The 18,859-nt window shown below is 42.1% G+C and overlaps 1 protein-coding gene and 1 pseudogene across 5 annotated transcripts in view; both read left to right on the top strand.

Moving 5' to 3' along the window:
* Positions 1–1,102: 1,102 nt before the first annotated feature.
* LOC109910972 (atlastin-2-like) overlaps positions 1,103–18,859 on the top strand; it is a 75,804-nt gene continuing 58,047 nt past the window's right edge. For 2 of the 5 annotated variants that reach the window (XM_048600675.1, XM_048600673.1), the window contains exon 1: positions 1,568–1,726. In XM_048600675.1, the coding sequence (XP_048456632.1) occupies positions 1,654–1,726 (73 nt within the window). In that variant the 5' untranslated portion in view covers positions 1,568–1,653. Of the gene's footprint in view, positions 1,277–1,567; positions 1,727–2,567; positions 2,620–18,859 lie in introns of those variants that run through there. The other 3 variants (XM_048600674.1, XM_048600672.1, XM_048600676.1) reach the window with 3 other exon arrangements.
* LOC125484128 lies at positions 5,858–5,951 on the top strand (annotated as a pseudogene).

Raw genomic sequence — 18,859 nt, forward strand, 5'->3', positions numbered from 1 at the left:
CTACTTCAAGCTTTATTCATGGTCTGTCTGTGATGTTGTACAATTTAGCAGTTCTTTAGCTATCTTACCATTGCACTAAGTAATGTCATTCTTAATATCATTCCTTATGTTTGGTCATTAGAGCACTTCCCCTGCCTTCTTCAGACTAGAATCAATTCCTGGATGGCTTGCTTGACTATCAGCATGCTTCAGTATTTGTTTTCTCATCTCTTTAGGAGTAATGACCATGTCCTTTGTGTAAGGTGCCACCTTCATATGTTATTGCAACTCCAGTCCTGTCATTGGCTGTATAGCATGTGCCTTATTCCGTGTTCTTTGTTCCTTAATTCTTCTGTTCTAATGATGTCTGCACCCCATATCTGAACAATCTTTAAAGGCCTCAACCACTACAGAATATCACAAGCTTTTGGAACGTAGCCCCTTCATCAGGTGAGAAGCACACAGACACAGAGTTTATAGGCAGAGAGATCAAGGGCAGGGAGATCCAAAGATCATACAAGTGGTTTGAGTGGAGTGTCAAATAATAAGTCTCTGCAGATGTTCAAAAGTGTCAGATGTTGTGAGTAAAGTGTTAACAACTGGATAACAAGTGAAGGGATGACCTATAATCTGATTAAATTAGACAGAAACGATTATAAAAAATTAAAAATAAGGTGGTGCTGGAGAGAAACCAAATGACTGGAAATAACATGATAAGTATAAGAGTTGCATGCCAAGGGTCTAACCAAAGTAATAAGTGATCCAAGACTGTACAAACTAATTATGATAGAGAGATCATAATAATTTATCAAGCTGATGGTGTCAAAACAAGACAATAAGGAAGGATTTGTATGATCTTTTGATCTCTCTGCCTACAAATTCTGCGTCTGTGTCCTGCTCTCCTACTTCATCTTACAAAGAGGCTATGCTCCAAAAGCTTGTGATTTCAAATAAACTTGTTGGACTATAACCTGGTGTCGCGTGGCTTCTGACTTTGTCCACGCAGTCCAACACTGGCACCTCCACATCATCGCTTTGGAATCGGAACAGAGCTACAAAGGTCTCATTGAGACGAGGGTCATTAGGACCGCGCGGAGCCACATTTGGAACACCCACTCCCCCCACTCCCCAAAGCCGCGGAACCGCGCTGATAAGAACCACTGCTAGGGATTTGACGTCAATCACTGGTCCCGATTTAAACTGTCAAAGATGGCGGCGAGTGGCGAGTGGAGAGGATCGGCAATCTGTCGTCGCGGTCGCGGTGGCGGCGGCGACGACGACGACATCACCAGGGAAGGTAACAACCCCGTCCACCGAGTTATAGCTGTTACGTTTTAACTGTGCTGTGGGGCCCATCGGCTTGCGGGAGGAATCCGGCCACATCTCCGACCGTTGCGTCGGGTAAAAGAAGTTCGTTGACTCTCCTACCTCCGGGAAGATTTGAACAGCGTCGCACGGTCGAGAACGCGCGCGCGCGAAGGGAAAGTTTTTTGTTGGGGGGGGGGGGGTTGGGGGAGTGAGAGAGGAAGGTTCAGTCCCTAGACCTGAGGTGGTGCGCAGGCGTGGAGTGTTCCTCTCTTTCCACCGCCCCCTCCCCCCCCTCGCCACCGTTCACGCACGCGGCCGTTAGGCGACGTTCCTGGGCCCAGGTAGTGGGGGGGGGGAATAAAGGAGATGCCGTTGAAAGCGGTAGAGAGATCCGAGGAGATGCGGGTTGGGCTCCGGAGGTCTCCGGGACAGACAGCCGGTGAGTTCGATGGGAAAGAGGAAATCACTTATGGGAACGGTGTGGCTGGGGTACTTTCTTATTAAATGAAGATTTTAGACACACGCAAAGGGCCCTACGATCCTCGGGGTTTGTGTAGGCCCGCACCGGGCTCTAGGGTCGGGATTCAGGATCAAATGAAGATAATCCTTTACATTGCCGGTAGCTGTGGAAAGCCGCAGATGTCAGGAGAAACGGCCCCAGCGTTGCTGGCGCGTTTTCCTGCAATGGGGGTTTTAAGCATTTCTTCACCCCAGCCCCCCCCCCCTCCCAAATTCTCTTGACAGCTGAGGCCGGCGTGTAAGCAGGTCCCTTTGCTTTTTCATTCGAGGTCGAGGGAGGAGAATGTTAGGGAGAGAACAGCGCTGAGTAAACTGAATTGGTGGAGAGTATTTTTGCAGACTTCGCGTCCTCCCGTCATTGACGACTTGTAGGACAGAAGTCGATCGTTCCATCCTGCAATGTTGTGAAGTGTCAGCTTCTTTTGAGTGGGTGTGGGTTATAGAAGGTGGGTAGAGGGGTGAGCTCTCTGAGAGTCCATGTGTTGGAAAATATCAGGCGCAGTAGTTATTACAATAACATTAATTCGACCGGGTTTTAACTGTGCTCCAATTTCTCTGTCCTCCACCCTGCCCAAGGGCTGCTCATTTGCGGCTCTGTCTCGACCGTTGGAGGAGGAGGTCCGCGCACGCATGTGGCTCTCACCTCTCAAGTCTCCTCCCTCCATGCCTTCGGTTGCACACTTCGTTGGGGGATGGTTACATAACAGCGCACAAATCCAATGCAAAGAGAAGCAAGGACATTTTACTGGGGGGAGGGGAGAAGTGGAGAGTGATTGATGCCCGATCAGATTCACCCTGCTACGTCAAGACCAGGTACTCTGCTTGCTTTGGAACTAAGGGCAAGGATTTGTCTTCTGTTTCGGAGCTGGTTGAGTGAAGGCGAAGCCTGAACATTTACCGTCTCGTTTCAGTTTTAGGTTTTTTAAAAAAACTGGTAAAAACCCCTTTTGGGGCTTTCTGAATTTAAGACTTGAGTATCACCGCGCACGTTTCTGTTTTAGTTTTGTTAGTTTTACACGTTGGCCTCGGATCCCGAGATTTCTTACTCACGGACCGGACTCCTTCACTTCTGTGTTATTTCGAGTTTGTAGTCCAGCAGCTGTGATCACCATTGACCAAAACCAGAAACCTTCTTGTGACTTCCGATTCAGTTTTGTTTGACGTGGTACCTTCATTCCCTGGACTCCCTCCAGTCAAGCTGTTGAAAGAATTTTCTACATTTTAATGCTTACAAGGTTGTGGAGTAATGTAGAATTGAATTAAGAAAAGTATAGGCCCAAAACTTTGTAATTTAACCAATTGCACAACGTTCAGTGTTGTTAAGATTATTGTTGCCCTTGATGGTTAACCACCCACACTGTAAATGCTTAAGAGAATTTTTGTCATCAAGAACCCTCATTATTTGGTATTAATAATATTGGTGATATAAATGGTCATTACTAGGTGTCAGTTATGTGGCATAGCTTTTTAATTGCATTTGACATGAAATTTGAAGAATGATCTTAGTGTCATTTGATTTTATTGTTGTGTGTATTTTAGTGGAAATATAGTAAAGAGCTTCTACTGTTGCCACAATCTGGTGCCATTTTGGATAGCGCAGGAGTAATATTAAAAAAATTTAGAGTTCATAACGCTTCCGCCAGTGCTGGACCTGACCAGTGTCAAAGTCACCGGTCCTCGGGCATCATCTTTCACCGCTGGGCTTATCTTGCCATTGTAGCAGCTGATGCCTGGTTCCATGCTCGTCCCTCTGCCAGCTGCTGCCTCACCACTGTCTGCCAGGGTCCTGCTCCGGGCTCAACAGATAAATCTTTAATATGTTTACAAGCTATCTTATAAACTAATCATATCCATATAACCATCTAGTAATCCATGTTTACTTGTTGCAAAGGAAGATCACTTTTTAAAATCAAGATATGATAATATTCTAGCCGTTATTCAGAGTTCTCCATCTCCAGAAGGAGATCTCTTGAATTATTTTCAGTTGGTTATAATGGCAATTCTGACCATTCTCCGAGTGTTAGCATATGTCACAGGCCTTGTATGAGTGAACTATTTTGAGATGCATATGATGTCATCCACATCATCAGAAGTTCTCAAGTGCTGTCCAGGACTGCACGTTTATAATTTGTTTTATAGTTTTATAATTTGTTTATTGATGTAGCCCAAGAATGCTTTCACCATCAGTGCAATGAAACAATCTTTGAAATTGGAAAGCAGCTAATTCTGTTTTTCCTGCTATACTATCACAGAAGCAACCATCATACTTGCTGACTTTCTAGTTGAAGCTTAAATGAAAAGGTTTCTCTGGCAATTCATTCTTTCTCCCAAGTTGTTTTACCTTGTCTTTGGTATCTCTGATCTTCGTAGCAACTGTGACCAACGCAGTAAGCATTTGATGCTGTAGAAGTGACATTTAAAGGATGTACGTGATTGACCACTAATAACATGGCTGTAACCTGCCACAGAGACAAAAGAAATTATGATGGCAGGGCCAGCATTTGTTTATTCCCAATTGCTGTTGAGAAGTTGGTGAGCTGGTTCTTGAACTGTTGCAGTCCATGTCATGTAGGTATCAACACAGCGCTGTTCGGAAAGGAGTTTAATCTTTTTGACCTAGCCAACAATGAAAGAATGATTGTTTGTGACATTGGTGGACCTTGCAAGTTGTTTGTTTTTCCATGTGTCTGCTGTCCTTCACCTTGTTCATGATGCTTGTGGCTTTGGAAATTCCTCTGAGTTGACAGTACGCACTGCTACTAGCAATGCTAGTAGAAAGGGCCAATATTTAACAGTGGAAGGGGAGCAGATGAAGTGAATCTGTTTATCCTAGATGGTCTTTAACTTCTTGTATGTTACTGCTACAGTACTCATCCAGGGGCAAGAAAAATATTCCATGTTCCTGACCTGTAAATACCAGCTCTGCAAGCATTTAAGCACAATTTCTTCAAAATAATCTACAGTAGACCATGTAGCTGTAAAGTGTCTCCCCTACCAGATCTTAATTTTGCAGCTGTCAAATGTTGTGGAGGTGGAGACAGCAAAGAGAACTTTTCAAAAGCACTTGGCTACTTTGCTTCAAGGAGTGCTTCATTTACATTAATTGGTGTGAAGAGCTTGCTACCAGTAGTTTAAACTGGTGACGACTTGTCCATCGAGCTGTATTTTGATGTGTTTACACTTAGCTCAGTGATGAGGTTTGGTAGCAGCAGAAGGATAATAAAGGAGACAAATCCTGCATTCTGGATCTTACACCTTTGTAATGTCCTTTTCCATGTGCCCAGAGATGACCTGGTACAGAATGGGCCTGTTTAGTGATAGTCATGTGGTAGTAATGTGTGTACTTCAGTAGACTTCTTCCTCAAATCAAAGGACAGCCACTGACAAGTGTTTAGAGAGTCATACAACATGGAAGTAGACCCTTTTGACTCCATGACTCCATGGATTTGAGAAAGAAGTCTACTTAAGAACACAGTCAGCAGGCATGTTATCCAATGCCAGAATGTTTTAGAGGAAGTCTTGATATTGATCCACAAACTATTAGCCAGTGTTGTGCTTTCTGGAAAAAATTAACGTTGATTTTTAAAGTATTCAACACTCATGGATTGATAGGATTTTGTAAATGTACTACTCTTGGGAATATTTTGAAAACCTCTGCTCAACTTACACCTACGTTAAATTTACTTTTAAATTAGTAAGTAACAAAGTGTCCACAGATTGGTCTTGTTTCAATTTTGTAGGATTGGAAGATGTACAGCATGTTGGATTGCTTTGGTAATCAAGTGTTGTATAGTGTTCATGAGTTGAATGTGCCACAGACGTTAGGTAGAACATATGATAGGATGGAGCCAAGTGTTTCCTCCTTAGGTGGCTGTTGCTGTGTGTAGGAAGTGCTTAAAGTTGCAATTCTCAGGAATACAGCGACAATTTGTGAAACAACCTTTTTTAAGTGAAGAACTGATAGGTTCCTTGACCTTAGCTGAAAAATCTTGTGCTTGTACCCCATAAGTTGAAATACACTGCTTTTACATTTGTAAATGAAAACAGATGAACTTGCATTGGCAGCTATATACTGAAATTGGAAGAGATTAGAATGGCCCCTGTGCAAGGATGACATGCAAATTTGTGAAGCATTCCATATTTTTAGTGGTCCCCTGGCGCAGTGGTAATGTCTCTTCCCTTGGTTGGGAGGTCTGGGTTCCAACCTGCCCTGCGCCAGAGGTCTGAAGTAACATCTCTGAGCAGGTTGATTAGAAAAATAAGTTAAATTTTTAGAAATACTGTAACTTGCAGTACGTTGTAGTGAATAGTCTGTTATGCTAGGGTACAGTGGGTTCAGCATTTTCCCAAAGACTAAGATATGCCTTTGGTTTTTAGCTGAGGTCATTGCTCGTTACTGGTCACATCGTGACCACTGCTTGGTGTCCCTTCTTGCTGCTACTTTTGGTGTCTACTCCAGGTGTGAGGCCTTAACTTTCTTCACTTCGCGCGCACCCCCCCAAACAACGTGTTGATGGCTGTACTTATTGGGCTGCTTCTTTGTTGTGGTAGCCACGGCTATGGGGCTTCTGTAGATTATGTTCTGTGGTTGTTGGGGACAATGTAGATGAACAGCTATGCCTTTTCCAGGTGGAGAGTAATAGACAGATCATCCACTTCACCAACACCTTCCACCCCAACCTTAAGTTCACCTGGACCATCTCTGATACCTCTCTCTCTCCTTCCTGGACCTCTCTGATTCCATCTCTGGCAACCACCTGGAAACCGATATTCATTTCAAGCCCACTGACTTCCACAGCTACCTAGAATACACCTCCTCCCACCCACCTTCCTGCAAAAACGCCCCACCACCACCACCACCAGTGGTTGAGAATGCCCTCAACCGTGTTTCCTGCAACTCATCCCTCACACCCCCTCCCCGCAATAACAACCAAAACAGAATCCCCCTTGTCTTCACGTACCACCCCACCAACCTCCGGATCCAACGCATCATCCTCCGACACTTCTGCCATCTGCAATCCGACCCCACCACCAAAGACATTTTTCCCTCCCCACCCTTCTCTGCTTTCCGGAGGGACCACTCCACACTCCCCTCCAGCCCCACCATACCCGGCACTTTCCCCTGCAACTGCAGGAAATGCTACACCTCTTTCTCCCCCATCCTAGGCCCCAAGAAGACCTTCCACATCAAGCAGATGTTCACCTGCACATCTGCTTGATGTGGTATACCGTATCCACTGTTCCTGTTGTGGCCTCCTCTACATCGGGGAAACCAAGCAGAGGCTTGGGGACCGCTTTGCGGTACGTCTACGCTCGGTTCGCACTAAACAACTGCACCTCCCAGTCGCGAACCATTTCAGCTCCCCCTCCCGCTCCTTGGACGACATGTCCATCTTGGGCCTCCTGCAGTGCCACAATGATGCCACCCGAAGGTTGCAGGAACAGCACGTCATATTTCGCTTGGGAACCCTGCAACTCCGTGGTATCGATGTGGACTTCACAAGCTTCAAAATCTCCCCTTCCCCACCGCATCCCAAAACCAGTCCAGCTCGTCCCCGCCTCCCTAACCTGTTCTTCCTTCCACCTATCCCCTCCTCCCACCTCAAGCCCCATCTCCTACCCACTAACCTCATCCTGCCCCCTTGACCTGTCTGTCCTCCCTGGACTGACCTATCTCCTCCCTAACTCCCCACCTACACTCTCCTTTACTGGCTCCATCCCCGCCTGTTTGACCTGTCTGTCTCCTCTCCACCTATCTTCTCCTTTATCCATTTTCTATCCGCCTCCCCCTCTCTCCCTATTTATTTCAGAATCCCATTCCCCTCCCCCACTTCTGAAGAAGGGTCTAGGCCTGAAACGTCAGTTTTCCTGCTCCTCTGCTGCTTGGCCTGCTGTGTTCATCCAGCTGTACACCTTATGAGTTCTGCAGTTGCTGTGCATTGTGCCACCAGTGGTCTGCAGTGGTGGTCCTGAGGATCTGGCCACTGGAGGGACTGTGGTGTCACTGAATGGGCAGTCTTGGACCTGGTGTTTGGGGGCTACTTGGTGTAGCATGATGTGAGCTTGCAGCCCACGGCCAACCTCCTGACTTGCACAGTCAGTTTGGAAGAGATTTTAAATTGGGTTATTGAAACAACCATTTATAACAAAAAAATTTGCAACATGTAAGATTTCAGCACCCAATGATGTATCAACATAAAAGTGAAACAACACTAAATGGGGCCTTTAAATAAGGGCTTCCTTTAATGGGTGGAATACCAGAATTGGTTTGAAAGTGGTCAAAGGAATGAGTGGTACTAACAGAGTTTATATTTTGGGATCAGTTGAAAGATGATGAATGGAATGGGTTGTCTTGGGGCATGGTTAAAACAGTTGAATAGTTTCCAGCATTAGATCGAATACTAGCGTGCTGAGGATTAATGAAAGGCTAACTTTATCCTGGTTAATGTCTGACTGTGATCATACTTGAGCAATTCAAACACAATAGGCAAGTGAGTCACTAATATTGTGCACTCCTACCTGTTTCCAGTAGATTTGAGGCTGTAAGGCCGATCTTATATTTGGTAATAGGAATGAATGATTTGATGAAAGTGGAGATTTGCAGTCTGAAACAAGGCAGCTTGATTACTGGAGCTGACCTTTTTGATTAGTACAGTGATGTAATTGGAATAAGGTTGCTTGATTGTTTGGTGGGAAGCAAGTGATGAGTTGACTGGGATATAACATTAGTGCTTTCTTTATTTTTAAAAAAAATGCCTCTCTTGAACTCTGTACCATTTGATGTTCATGAATCTTTTTCATTTATGTTGGATTAATTTGAAATTTAGATGTCTTGTTCTGATTTCGTGGAGTTGGTCTTTTAAAATGCTGCTTTGAATTGTAAGATTCTTTTCCACAAGAAAAAAAATGTATCTCGGATGTGAATGTTTCCAGTTAGGGCCTACACCCCAAGTGTAAAATCCTTGATATACAAGGAGCCGCCTATAGATACAGAACTGTACCATTGGATTAAGTGTTGCTCGTCGTTACATGTAAAACACAAGGTGCTGGAGTCATTTCTGCAGTACGGCACTTGTCGATTTTTGGGGAAATCCTGTGAAGCTCTTCAGTGTTTTCTGATCTGTGGTACTGGTGGCTTATCATTACCTATGGATGCAGTCTCTTGCATGAAACACTACTTTACAAAGGATATTAGGGGAGTGAAACTGAAAAGTAAAAGGCTTTTGACATTTGATGTTTACTGCATTAAAGGACAGACAATTTGGAGTTCACATTATTGTTTTTTAAAATTTTATTGTAATTGTGGTACACTGGGCAGCTGAGGCTTTTGTATTTGGGTAGAGGATGTGAATGAGAAGCACTTAACATATATTCATACTGTAGACTTCCTTGGTAGAAATAATCCTGTTACCACTGAGTTTTACTTTAAAATGCAATCTTTCAAAAGAATTGTACTTTGTGCTCATAACTGCAGATCAAGTATTTCTTTATTACAACTGCTCAGTTTACCAGGTCACCAGACTTAATGTTATGAAAACCTTACTGGAGCTTGAATACTTTGCTTTGTTCTAAATTCATCTCACCACCAGTATAATGTAATATGTTAACCTTCATTCATCCATCTTTCTGTGGATAATCTTCCACTTCTTTCTAATTCAGAATTTTGTAATTTCTTCTTTTAGTTGTAAGAATGAATTAAATTTACTTTGTTCACAAACTTTGCAAGGTAAAATAGCCTAAGCAAAAGCTCCTTGCAATGGGGTAGGAAAAGAAAACATTTAAAATCTGCTTTCAATAATTTGTTTGATATGGTAGCTAAGAAACTACATGAAATGAAGTAGCTGAGAGCTGTTTTATATGCTATACTTTGTGGCAGTGCACAGTTATCTTGGAGCTGCATCGCTGATTTATGTAAATAATTCATTAAACAACTTTTTTGTTTTTTTTTTAGTTGGTGGGATTGAAATTTATAAACTGTATCTAGAAGTTAAAATCAAATCATTGAGATTTACTTCTAACTTATTTAGAAGGATTGTAAGAACATTTTGGTTCCCATTGTTTCAAAATCGCTAGCAAGTATCTTGATATTTGAATTGAGCTGCTGAAATGATCTTTTTTCAAGAAATTTTTATACTGGATGCATAACACTGGACAATTTTTTTTGTATCTGAAGTCTTAGATTATTTCTAGATCATCAAATTCCTCTCACACGAATGTCTATGAAACTGGGTGGACAGTAATCACTAAGTATTTACTATTATGAACTATATAGGTTAGATGGTTGCTTAAAAATTTGTTAAATTCTGGGTTTATCAGTTTTTTTTCTCTAGTACACTATATAGATAATTTTCCCCTATAGCTCTTAGTAATATCTATATATTAAAGTGAGCTTGATCCCACTTAACCTGAAGTGGCAATAAAATTACTCGTATGAAAATTAATTGACTTTAAGTCCCCAGGTTTAAGGAAGTATTTTTCATGAAATCCCAAGAAAGGCTGTCAGAATTTGGGTTAATGGGTTTGGTTCCTATTGTGTAAAACTAGATTCTTGAGCCTAATTTGCTATTTGTGCGCAAGTACTGAGGTTTCTTCTAACGTAGAATTCAGAAATATTGGAATGGAAACTACTTTTTGGGGAAAAAATACCTTGTATTTCATATTGTTTGTGATGGCTTACTTAGAACACTTAGTTTTTCCACAATTGCTTTATAATTTATCAGAAAACTGGGGAAAAGCCATGCAACCATGTCACTTCTTTGTTAATTTTTGGAGTGCTGTAAATAGCAGGAAGCCAGGATATTGGACTCATTAAAGTTTGTCATAAAAAAAAACTGCATTTCTTTTGTTGCCACATGCATGCAACTTTTAAAATTGAATTTTACGTTGTATATAGGTAGGAACATTATTGAGTTATATAGCTCTACAAAGCAGTTTTAATGTTAGTCCAAACATTAAATTCCGTGTAGTCTATAACTTTGCGCAGGTGATGGTAAACCTCCAGTATTTTATCGTGTGAGACATTAAGTCAAGTTAAAGTTTCATGATCAATAGTACTTCAGTAACTTGAAAAAGTTAATCAATTTTCCTTTCAATTTCCACCCTGCTCTCTCATTCACCTGGTCTATCTCTGAAACCTCCCTTCCCTTCCCTGATATGTCTGTTTTGATTTCTGGGGATAGACTGGCCACTGATATCCACTACAAACCCACTGACTCCCACAGTTAGCTTTTGTACATCCGCATACCCTACTTCCTGTAAAGACCCTATTCTCCCATTACTCTATCTCGGTTGCATCTGTTCTGATGATGCCATCTTCTACAAGTGGGGCCTCCAAAATGTCCTCCAACTTCCTCAGCCAAGGGTTCCCCACACCATGGTTGACAGGGCCCAGTCACGTCTGGTTCATCTCCTGCACTTTGGCCCACACCCCTTCTCTTCCCTCCTACAATACTGATAGGGTCCCCAAGTCCTCACTCACCACCCCACCAGATCCAAAGAGTCATTTGCTGCCATTTCCACTACCTTCGGCGAGATGCTGCCATAGACATGTTACCCTCCCCTCCCTTAGCAGCCTTCTTGAGGGACTGTTTCCTCTGGGACATCTTGGTCTATTTCTTGTCCACTCCCGCTCCCAATGCCTCTCCATATCCCCACAGCACATTCTCTTGAAATCTTAGGAGGTGCAACACCTGCCAGTTTACCCCCCTCCACCCACCCAACCAAACTCCCCTTCATATGTAACCAGTAATTTTCGCTACAGTCAGTTCTGAAGAAGGGTCATCGGATCTGAAATGTTAGCTGTGCAGGTGGACTTTGATATGCCAATATATAGCCATGTTCGTAAACTTTTTTTATTTGAAAAATAACAACTGTTGTAACTTGGTCTACAATTTGCTAATTGACCTTTTTTGGAATTTTAAATTATGTGGAAGGAGAAATAAATCATCTAAACAAATGTAGAATTTAATAACCCACTGAAAAATAGAATTTCAGGTGTTGAGCTTTATGTAACTGCTGGAAGTACTGCTCAGAGGATTCTTAAGCAGTTGTGACACTTTCCATTTTGAATATCTTGTGCCTATACTAAATGTAATGTAACGCTAAAATTGAATGAATGTTAACTGTCATTTCCTTCTCCTCTTCCCACCCCCGTAGTAATTGCCTGACCTCCGCATTTCCAATGTTTTTTGTTTGTTGCATTATGTTATTGTTCCAACAGTGAGAATTAAAAGATTAATAGAAGTTTGATTTTAAAAAAAAAAAATCTGCCTGGATATCATTAATGCATGTTAAATGTTAGAAAAGAGTTACTCTATTCCTTTTTAACAGAAAAGGAATAGTGCCTGAGAGCTAATGGATCCCTAATGTGTTTCTGGAATAGGTCCACTTAATTAACATCTTTGACAGGAAAAGTGATGGAATGAAACATCCCTCTCTCTGCCTCCCTGGCTTTTCCTTGCCACATTTTTTAAATGATAATACTACATTAGCCACCTTCCTTCTGGCATCTCGCCTGTGGCTATAGATGATACAAATATCTCAACGAGGGGCCCAGAAATCACCTCCCTTGTCCAAAAAATTCTAGGGTGCACCTGATCATGTCCCAGGGATTTATCCACCTTTGTGTTTTAAGACATTTGGCATCTCTCCTGTAATATGGGCACCTATCAAGCTATCGCTGTTTATTTTCCCAAGTTCTCTAGCTTCCATTTCCTTCTCCACAGTAAACACCGATGCAAAATATTCATTTAGTATCTCACCTATCTCCTGTGATTTCTTGCTTATCTTTAAAGGGCCCTATTCTCTCTGTAGTTGCTCTTTTGTCCTTAATGTATTTGTAAAATCTGTTTTGGATTCTCTTTAACCCTATTTGCCAAAGCTAACTCACATCCCCTTTTTACCCTCTGGATTTGCCTCTTAAATATACTCCTCCTGCCCTTATACCCTTCTAGGGATTCACTCGATCCCTGCTGTCTATACCTGACATATGCTTGCTTCCTTTTCCTTGACCAACACCTCAATTTATCTAGTCATTCAGCATTCCTGACACCTACCAGCCTTGTACTTCATCCTAACAGGAACATACTGTCTGTAGAATCTCTTTCTCACTTTTGAAGGCTCTCCATGTTCCAGCCATCCCTTTACCTGCAAATATCCGTCCCAATCAACTTTTGAAAGCTCTTGCCTAACACTGCCAAAATTGGCTTTCCTCCAATTTAACTTTAACTTCTAGATCCAGTCTATCATTTTCCATAACTATTTTAAAATGAATAGAATATGATCACTGGCCCCAAAGTGCTCCCCCCAGAGAGACCTCGGTCACTTGCCTTATCATCTTTTCCCAAGAGAAGGTCAAATTTTGCTCCTTTTGTAGTAGATACATCCATAAGTTAATAAGAATACTTCCTAGTACACACTTAAAGATTCCTCTTCATCTGATCCCTTTAACACAATGGCAGTCGCAGTTGATGTTTGGCAGTTTAAAATCCTCTATCACTACCCCCTATTATCCTTGCAGATAACTGAGATCTCCTTACAAATTTGCTTCTCAATTTCCGGCTGACTATTGATTACAATCCTAATAAGGTGATCATCCTTTTCTTATTTCTCAGTTCTACCCAAATAACTTCACTGGACGTATTTGATGGAATATCCTCCCTAAGTACAGCTGTAATGTTATCCCTAACCAAGAACGCCACTCCCTCTCCTCACTCTTCCCCACCCTTTCTATCCTTCCTATAGCATCTATATGCTGGGAATTAAGCTGTCAGTCCTGTCCACCCCTGAACCACGTCTCTGTAATACCCCAGTCCCATGTTCCCAACCATTCCAAGTTCATCTGCATTACCTGTTGGACTTCTTGCATTGAAATAAATGCAGTTTAATTTCAGTCCTACCTTGTTCTCTCTTCTCTGCTTTGCTCCTGCCTGCCGTGACTGTTTGTTTGACTAGCTCCTTTTTCCCATTGCACCAGCCTCAGACCGATCCTTTTTCTTGCTATATTTCTCCATCCCTGGCCAAGGCTGCCACCACTACCTGCGCCCAGTAGGTTTAAAAATCTCCCAGGTGGCTCTAGCAAATATCCCTGTTGTTTTATTAGTCCCCTCACAATTCAGGTGTAACCTGTCTTCCTGATACAGATCACTCTCTCTATCCTAGAAGAAATTCCAATGATCCAAAGATGTGAATCCTTCTTCCCTGCACCAGATCCTCAGCCAAGCATTCATCTGTTGTATCCTCCTATTTCTACTGTCACTAGCATGTGGATTACTCCTGATGCCACACGTTACTACTCTCGAACCTACTTTTTAACCAGCCTAATTTTCTATATTCTTTCCTTACAACCTGTCCTTTTCTCTTCCTGTGTCATTGGTTCCATTGTGTACAACGACCTCCTACTGGTCCCTCTCCTCTTTGAGAATGTTGTGCCCCCTCTGAGACATCCTTGTCTTTGACACCAGGAAGGCAAACCACCATTCTGATATCTCATCGGCTGCCGAAATGTCTGTGTGTCTGACTAGAGTCCCCTATCAGAGTCAATTGCTTGGATGCTGACTTACCCCTCACTACATTACAGCCAGTCTCGGTACCAGAAACTTGGCTGTCAATGCTAATTCCCTGAGAGTCCAACACTTTTGAAAACTGCATACTTGTTTGAGATGGGGATAGCCACAGGAGAGTCCTGCACTACCTGCCTCCCTTTCCCAGAGATAACAGCTACCTGACTGTATTTGCGGTTTTGTACATTCCCGAAACTGCCATCCGTCACACTCCAGCTCCTGTAAATTCCTCGTTGCCTTTTACTGTCACTCAAACTATCTATGCTATCCTGTAAGATTCGCAATCAGACATACTTCCCGCAGACATAATCGGCAGTAGCATTGAAATTCTTCCTAATTTCCCACGTCGGACAGGAAGTGCAGGACATTAGCCTACTAAAGGCCATCTTTTCACCTTAACAATCTACAGACCCAGAAAATAGCACAGTCTTATGCTCTAGGATAACTTGGTACCATGTTTTGTATTTTAAAAAAGTGCACAAACAAAATAACCCCACCCTTCTCACTATTGTGGATATACAAAAAAAAGTAAGGGTAGTGTTTTTGGGGGAAAAAAACTTAGCTGCGTTGCCCTGTTGTGAGCAGTTCTCTTGAGGTCTCTCCAAGGTCAATTGTGAATTTCAGTTTATTTGTCTTAGACCTAACTCTGATATCCAGAGATTCTTATAACTAAACAGCACAGGCAATCGACTGTGAAAGTTCACTGCTTCGTCAGTCAGCTATGCAGGTTCATTGCTTCTCTTTCCCCTCCCAAGTGGTACCTGCTCTCTGGTCCTCCTGTTTTAAAGTTCCAAAATAATGTAACAGTTTATAAAGCAGTAATTACTGCTCCAAGAAATTGAGGAAATCAGCTTGCAACGCTGGCTGGGGGGAGGGAGGATGGTGTGGTGGAAAACCCTCAAAAAAGGAGCAGCTCTTACAGCCCCAATTTGTTTCCTGACCTCCATCGTGGATTACCTCTAGGATTTTTCCTCGAACAGAAAGGACATTAGAGATGACTTGAAGGTTTTAAAGTATGTTGTTAAACTCATCATGCTGGTGATTTTAATATAGCCTTCACTTGCCTTTGAGTAATGTCTGCTTTCCAGACAATAGTGAATGCTGGTCTGAGAACTTGGGAGTCCATATACTACAATGTGTTCACTATGCCAAAATTGACTGGTTGAAAATGCAAGGTCTCTATGAAACTAATTTTGTACCAGCTGCAGTACTGTTGACAGTCTTGCAAGCCGTAAGAATGCCTGGTATAGGAAGTGAAATATGTTAATGATGAGCTGAGGCTGGTTATAAGCTTTAGAGGTTTGCATCTAGTGGTTGCAGTCACAGTAGCTTGTCCTTTTTTATCAGGTGAATTCACAGGTAACCTTTACATACTTTCTATAGTACATGTTGCAATGCTGTATCAATAGTTGAAGATTATGTATTTACTTATTAGTAAACTTCCTTCAAACTCATAAAACTTGTCAATTTTTTTATTTAGCCAAATATCTAAAATAATTTTAGATGCTGTGTACTTGATAGCTGTCGAGACTGTGTTATCTTTTGGAACTAATTTTGCTGTTAACACCGCATGTTTGCTAAAGCAGGTTGAGATGTCAATGACACCTGATGGGAATTAGTAAAGCAACAATAGTGAAGTAGCACATGTATTCAGATTTGATTTATACAAAATGTTTCTGTGGTTTAGGAAGAATATCTTGTATCTGATGTTTGAAACCTGTGATGTGGTCATCATTATTTGACTTGCTGAAACTTGCAATCACAGAAACATAGAATGATATTATACCAAAGGAGGCTGTTCAGCCACTGAAGATATGCTGACTTTTGATAGGAGTAATTGAATAACTATTCTGTCCTTTTGCAGGCTTACAAAAGGAATAAAATTTTCTTTCTTTTAAACATTTTCCAGTTATTTTAAAAAGGTATTTAAATGAATTGCCACTCTTTTCAGGCAGGGCTTTCTAGATCACAGAACCCTGGGTATATTCAAAAAATCATCCCACTTCAGTTTTGTTTTCTGGTTACCTAGTGTCACTGGAAATAGTTTCAGCTTACTGATTGATTTTAAAGGGTGTCTCTCTTTTTTTTTCAAACTCACGATCTTTTTATACTCTGAGACCAACCCAAACCACATAACTGAAATCCGACATCCTGGTAGTCCAGTAAATGTCCTCTCCTGTTTCCAAGGGCATTGACACTTCGCAAGTGTGGTGTCCAGAATTGGGTGCTCAATACCACCATTGGTGATTGTTTGCTAATGAGTAGGATTGTCTACATCGGAGATTCCATATCACTGGTCGTGAGTTCTGCTCTTGTGTGTTTGAGTCCAAACCTAGGCTGTGTCTTTGACCGCACGTTTATCACATGTTTCCAGGAGGTGGAATTGGTCTTTGGCATTGATCGTATAATTATTTGGAAGTTTCTACTCGTCTAGTACAGGATGTTGAGCAAGCAGCCTCGTGTTAGAAAGAGGAGTTGAAGGTGGTGTTGGAGCTGGATGTTGTCAGTATGCATGCACTGACCCCAGTTGATGGTACAAATTAACTGAAACTTGGATTGGTAGATGATCTTTGTTCAGTTATTTAGCATAGTAGTCAGTCACTGAAACATTCACAAGTCTGCAGGGTTTCTTTAACAAGAGAAAAGGTGTTTATTATAAAGGAGAAAATACAATAAAAATCCAAACTATTTGAAAGATCTTAACTTTTTTTTGTTAGTGTTGTTTTCCTGATGCTATCTTTCATAGGGATTCATCTGTCAAAATTATCTATAGAGTCATAGAGCTGTACAGCATGGAGACAGACCATTTGGTCCGTCTTGTCTATGCTGATCAGAAATCCTAAATTAACTTAATCCCATTTGCCAGCATTTGGCCCATATCCCTGTAAACCCCTCCTATTCATACACCCATCCAGATGCCTTTTTAAACGTTCTAATTGTACCAGCCTCCTCCACTTCCTCTAGCAGCTCATTCAATACATGCACTGCTCTGTGTGAAAATGTTGCCACTTAGGTCCCTTTTATATCTTTCCCCTCTCGCCTTAAAACCTCTGCCCTGTAGTTTTGGACTTCCCTACCCTGGTGGAAAAAGCCTTGTCTGTTCACCCTATTCATGCCCCTGATGACCTTATCAACCTCCGTAAGGTCAGCCCTCAGTCTCTGATGCTGTAGGGGAAAATAGCCCCAGCCTATTCAGCCTCTTCCTATAGCTCAAACAATCCAACCCCAGCAACATCCTTGTAAATCTTTTCTGAACCCTTTCAAGTTTCACAACATCCTCCCTATAGCAGGGAGACCAGTGAACGTAGTATTCCAATTGCGGCCTAACCAATGTCTTGGACAGCCGCAACATGACCTCCTAATTCCTATACTCAATGCACTGATCAATAAAGGCAAGCGTACCAAATGCTGCCTTCACTATCCTGTCTGCCTGCGACTCCCCTTTCAAGGAACTATGAACCTGCATTCTAAGGTCTCTGTTCAGCAACATTCCCCAGACCTTGCCATTAAGAGAAAAATGACCTGCCCTGATTTGCCTTTCCAAAATGCAGCACCTCACATTTACCTAAAGTAAACTCCTCGGCCCATCTGATTTAAGGTCCCATTGTGCTCTGAGGTAATCTCCTTCGCTGTCCACTACACCAATTTTGATGTCCTCTGCAAACTTTAACCCTACCATCTTTGTCCATGTCCAAATCACTTGTATAAATGATGAAAAGTAGTGAACCCAGCACTGATCCTTGTGGAACACTGTTGGCCATAAGCCTCCAGTCTGAAAAGCAACCTCCCTCTGTCTCCGACCTTCGAACCAGCTCTGTATCCAAATTGTTAGTTCTCCCTGTATTTCATGATCTAACCTTGCTAACCAGTCTACGATGCAGGACTTTGTCAAATGCCTTACTGAATTCCATATAGATCACATCCATCACTCTGCCTTCATCAGTCTTCTTCGTTACTACTTCAAAAAAACTCAATCAAGGTAGTGAGACATGATTTCCCATGCACAAAGCTATGTTTACTATCCCTAATCAGTCTTTGCCCTTCCAGATATACGTAAGTCCTGCGCTGAGGATCCCCTCCTACAAATTGCCCAACACTGATGTCAGGCTCACTGATCTAAAGTTTCCTGGCTTTTCCATACCACCTTTCTTAAATAGTGGCACCACGTTAGCTAACCTCCCAGTCTTCTGGCACATCACCTGTGGTTATTGATGATACAGATATCTCCGCAAGGGATCCAACAATCACTTCCCTAGCTTCCTATGGAGTGCTAGGGTACTCCTGATCAGGTCCAGGGAATTTATCCACCACTGTGTTTAAAAGACATCCAGCACCACCAATTCCTATAATATGGACATTTTTCAAGATGTTGCTATTTATTTCCCCTATTTCTCTAGCTTCCACATCCTTTTCCACAGTAAATACTGTTGCAAAATACTCGTTTAATATCTGCCCCAATTCCTGTGGTTCCACACATGTGTCCTTTCTGACAT

Source organism: Rhincodon typus, chromosome 9 (assembly GCF_021869965.1).
Source record: "Rhincodon typus isolate 14 chromosome 9, sRhiTyp1.1, whole genome shotgun sequence".
NCBI classification, from domain to species: Eukaryota; Metazoa; Chordata; class Chondrichthyes; order Orectolobiformes; family Rhincodontidae; genus Rhincodon; species Rhincodon typus.